Raw genomic sequence first — 2,724 nt, forward strand, 5'->3', positions numbered from 1 at the left:
CAAGTTTCAAGCTGCTAAAAAATTCCGTTGATTTTTGACAATTTTTTTTTGCTGGCACTGTCCCCATATAAAATAAAATTGTCGAACATTCTTTGTATGGAAAAAACGTGAAACACCTTCAACCGAAAAAATTCTCAAAAATCAACGGAATTTTTTAGCAGCTTGAAACTTGCACTTCTTCAGACTAGAATTGAATGAGCTACAAAACTGCATACCAACATATTTTCTAAAGATTCTGGTTAAATAGTTTGAAATTTTGGTGAAAATTTGCAGAATTTTTATAATTTTTGTACAAACTTGAAAATGTAAATTTATATGGTGTTTGTTGTATTACCAGCTAGGCTTTTACAAAAAAATACGAAACATTAAATAAACTAAAGACAAATAGCCAAAACAGGTTAAAATATCCCACTCCTATTATTTTGTGGACAACTGTACATGCAGATATTTTAACGTAATTATTTATTATTGCGGTGTTGATTACTAATATAGATGACATAGGAATATAAAATAGAAAACGTTCGTTATTTACCATATTTTGTTCTATGTTAACAAATTGATCAAAGATATCAGGCTATGGACCTTATCAACTGCACTCCTCCAAAAAACTAAATGTTTTGAGTACAACGTGGTAAAGCAAAATTTTACTTAATCTATCAATGGTATATACTATATATGTAAGTTATAAGCTTTATGCATACGTATGTAAGTATAAAAATCCCATAGGCATATTAATATTTTTAAAAGTTATAAGTAATTAAAGGCATTGAGCAGTCTTCGATTTGAACGAAACTTGAAATTAAATAAGCTGGCAAGGGCATACGATTACAAAATGCCTTTGCTTGATTATAAACATATCAACTTACGTTACAGTTTTCCTTAACCATAACTGCAATTACGCATAATTAATGCAGAATGCCGTTCAAAAAACTCAGAGCAACTGAATGACGTATACGTATTGAATTTGTCGCTATGCAGCAATGTTCAAGTGATCAAGGAGTGCAATGGCAATTTCGTTGAGGATCCACAAAAGCTGAACTTGGAGCAGGTATAAACACGGAAACACGCAATTTGTTTAAAATAGAGTATGAAAAATTTCTGACAATAATTATTTAAAACTTTTATTTTTTAGTTAAAAATAAGACTGCGCAATACTGTACAGCAACGACAAACTTATCTTAAGTCGAGGAATGCTGACGTTAGCCTAGAGGCACAGGAGTTATACAGAACAATTGCAAAGCAATTCAAGGTTGGTTATGAAATTTTAAAATTTATATGTGGAAGCAAGAAAAACTCACAGTTTTAATAAATATAGTAAATGTAAGCTTTTACATGATAAACGCATCGAAAGAGTGTCACAATCCGTTTTTATTGTCAAAATTAATAAAATAGAGCTAAATATGCTCCATTATTAGCTCGCGTTTTAAATTGTGACAATCTTTTAATAAATGCAATATACATTTACATCTATGGTTGCATTTACGAAGGACGGAGAAAAGGGGAGGAATGAAATCTCTTGGTGCGAAAATGGTAGAGAAAAGTATGCAAAGTAGGCAATTAGTAGTGAAATTCCTTTTGTAAATTCTAAAGTTTTTGCAGGAAATCTAGCATTTTAAACGAAATTTTGAACGTAATATTGATGTATCTATGTAATTTACGTAATTTATGTGCTATTTAGCTGTATAAAAAATGCAAAATGACTCAAAATTAAAATAAGACTACTATGAGATTGATGTAAACATCCCATTTAAAAACAGTTTATGCTTTCATCAGTTAAATATGCTTCATATGCATATACAAATAAACATATTGCACAAACGCTCATACTTCTATATCACACCAAAGCTACACTGTTTCCATGTAAATGTGCAAAGAAGCAACACGGTGCCACTGCTAAGGGAGCGGTGCGAGAGAGACAACTGTCAGTTTATCGAACCTTGTATTATTGAATCATGTACAAAATTTTTGACAATGCTTTACCGGAAGTACAGGGTGACTGGTGATGCTTTTAAAATGATTGTTCTATTAACCCTTCAAAGGAACATTTGTGCTGAACGTAATGGAGCAATTGCGCTGTCACAAGTCGATGGCAGACTTAAGCCTGGTTCAAGAACTGAATGTTTATTTACCGGGTTATGCTTATTAAATAATTTCTATCACCGAATTCGCACTGAATCGGCAAATAGCCCAACAAATTTACAAAATTCATAAATCAAGTAAAACAATGACTTTAGATTTTATATTGTATATATTTTTAATGTTTTTATGGTCTTTTCTATTAATTTGCTGGCACAGGAGAACCTGAAGCCGCATTACTAGATGAAGATGCGCCTACTGAAGCCGAAGGTGCTGATGAAGACAACGACGACGACGTGGACGAAGAGGCTGATGATGTACCCGCAGCAGCCGAACTATTTTCCTGTGATGCACTCTCAAAGAATTTTTCAATCTAGATGGGGAGGGAAATGATAAGTTAAAACATTCTTAGATAGCAACAGTTTATCGTTAGTAAAAAATTTAAATTATGGTTACCATTTTCTTGATGTAATTACATAGAGACTTGTTGTTAGAAGTAGAAATAACATTTTCCACCCTATAAGGTGGCGAAACAGTGACTTCATTGAATATTTGAATGTTTGGTCCATGCCAAGATACTTCATTAACCTAAAAAAAATAATAAAGGATAAGTATTTATAGAAAGATTTATTCAAGCAATAGGGTGCA

General features: G+C 32.1%; 2 protein-coding genes across 2 annotated transcripts; one reads left to right on the top strand and one right to left on the bottom strand.

Moving 5' to 3' along the window:
- Positions 1-889: 889 nt before the first annotated feature.
- On the top strand, positions 890-1,306 carry LOC108354996 (protein LSM12 homolog A-like; the record flags this gene model as incomplete). Its single annotated transcript, XM_017606170.1, has 2 exons — positions 890-1,048; positions 1,133-1,306. Coding segments are annotated over 2 exons (333 nt in total), but the record flags the coding sequence as incomplete, so codon positions are not given.
- A 916-nt stretch (positions 1,307-2,222) lies between these two features.
- Positions 2,223-2,714, bottom strand: LOC108354997 (covalently-linked cell wall protein 14-like). The gene is made up of 2 exons (XM_017606171.1): positions 2,533-2,714; positions 2,223-2,449 (listed from the first exon to the last, which is right to left on the bottom strand). Exons 1-2 carry the CDS (start codon positions 2,533-2,535, stop codon positions 2,279-2,281), a joined length of 174 nt encoding a protein of 57 aa, XP_017461660.1. The 5' UTR covers positions 2,536-2,714; the 3' UTR covers positions 2,223-2,278.
- Between the last annotated feature and the right edge of the window lie 10 nt (positions 2,715-2,724).

This window comes from Rhagoletis zephyria, unplaced genomic scaffold (assembly GCF_001687245.7).
Source record: "Rhagoletis zephyria isolate East Lansing unplaced genomic scaffold, Rhagoletis_zephyria_1.1 Rzeph_scaffold_41322, whole genome shotgun sequence".
In the NCBI taxonomy this organism is placed as follows: domain Eukaryota; kingdom Metazoa; phylum Arthropoda; class Insecta; order Diptera; family Tephritidae; genus Rhagoletis; species Rhagoletis zephyria.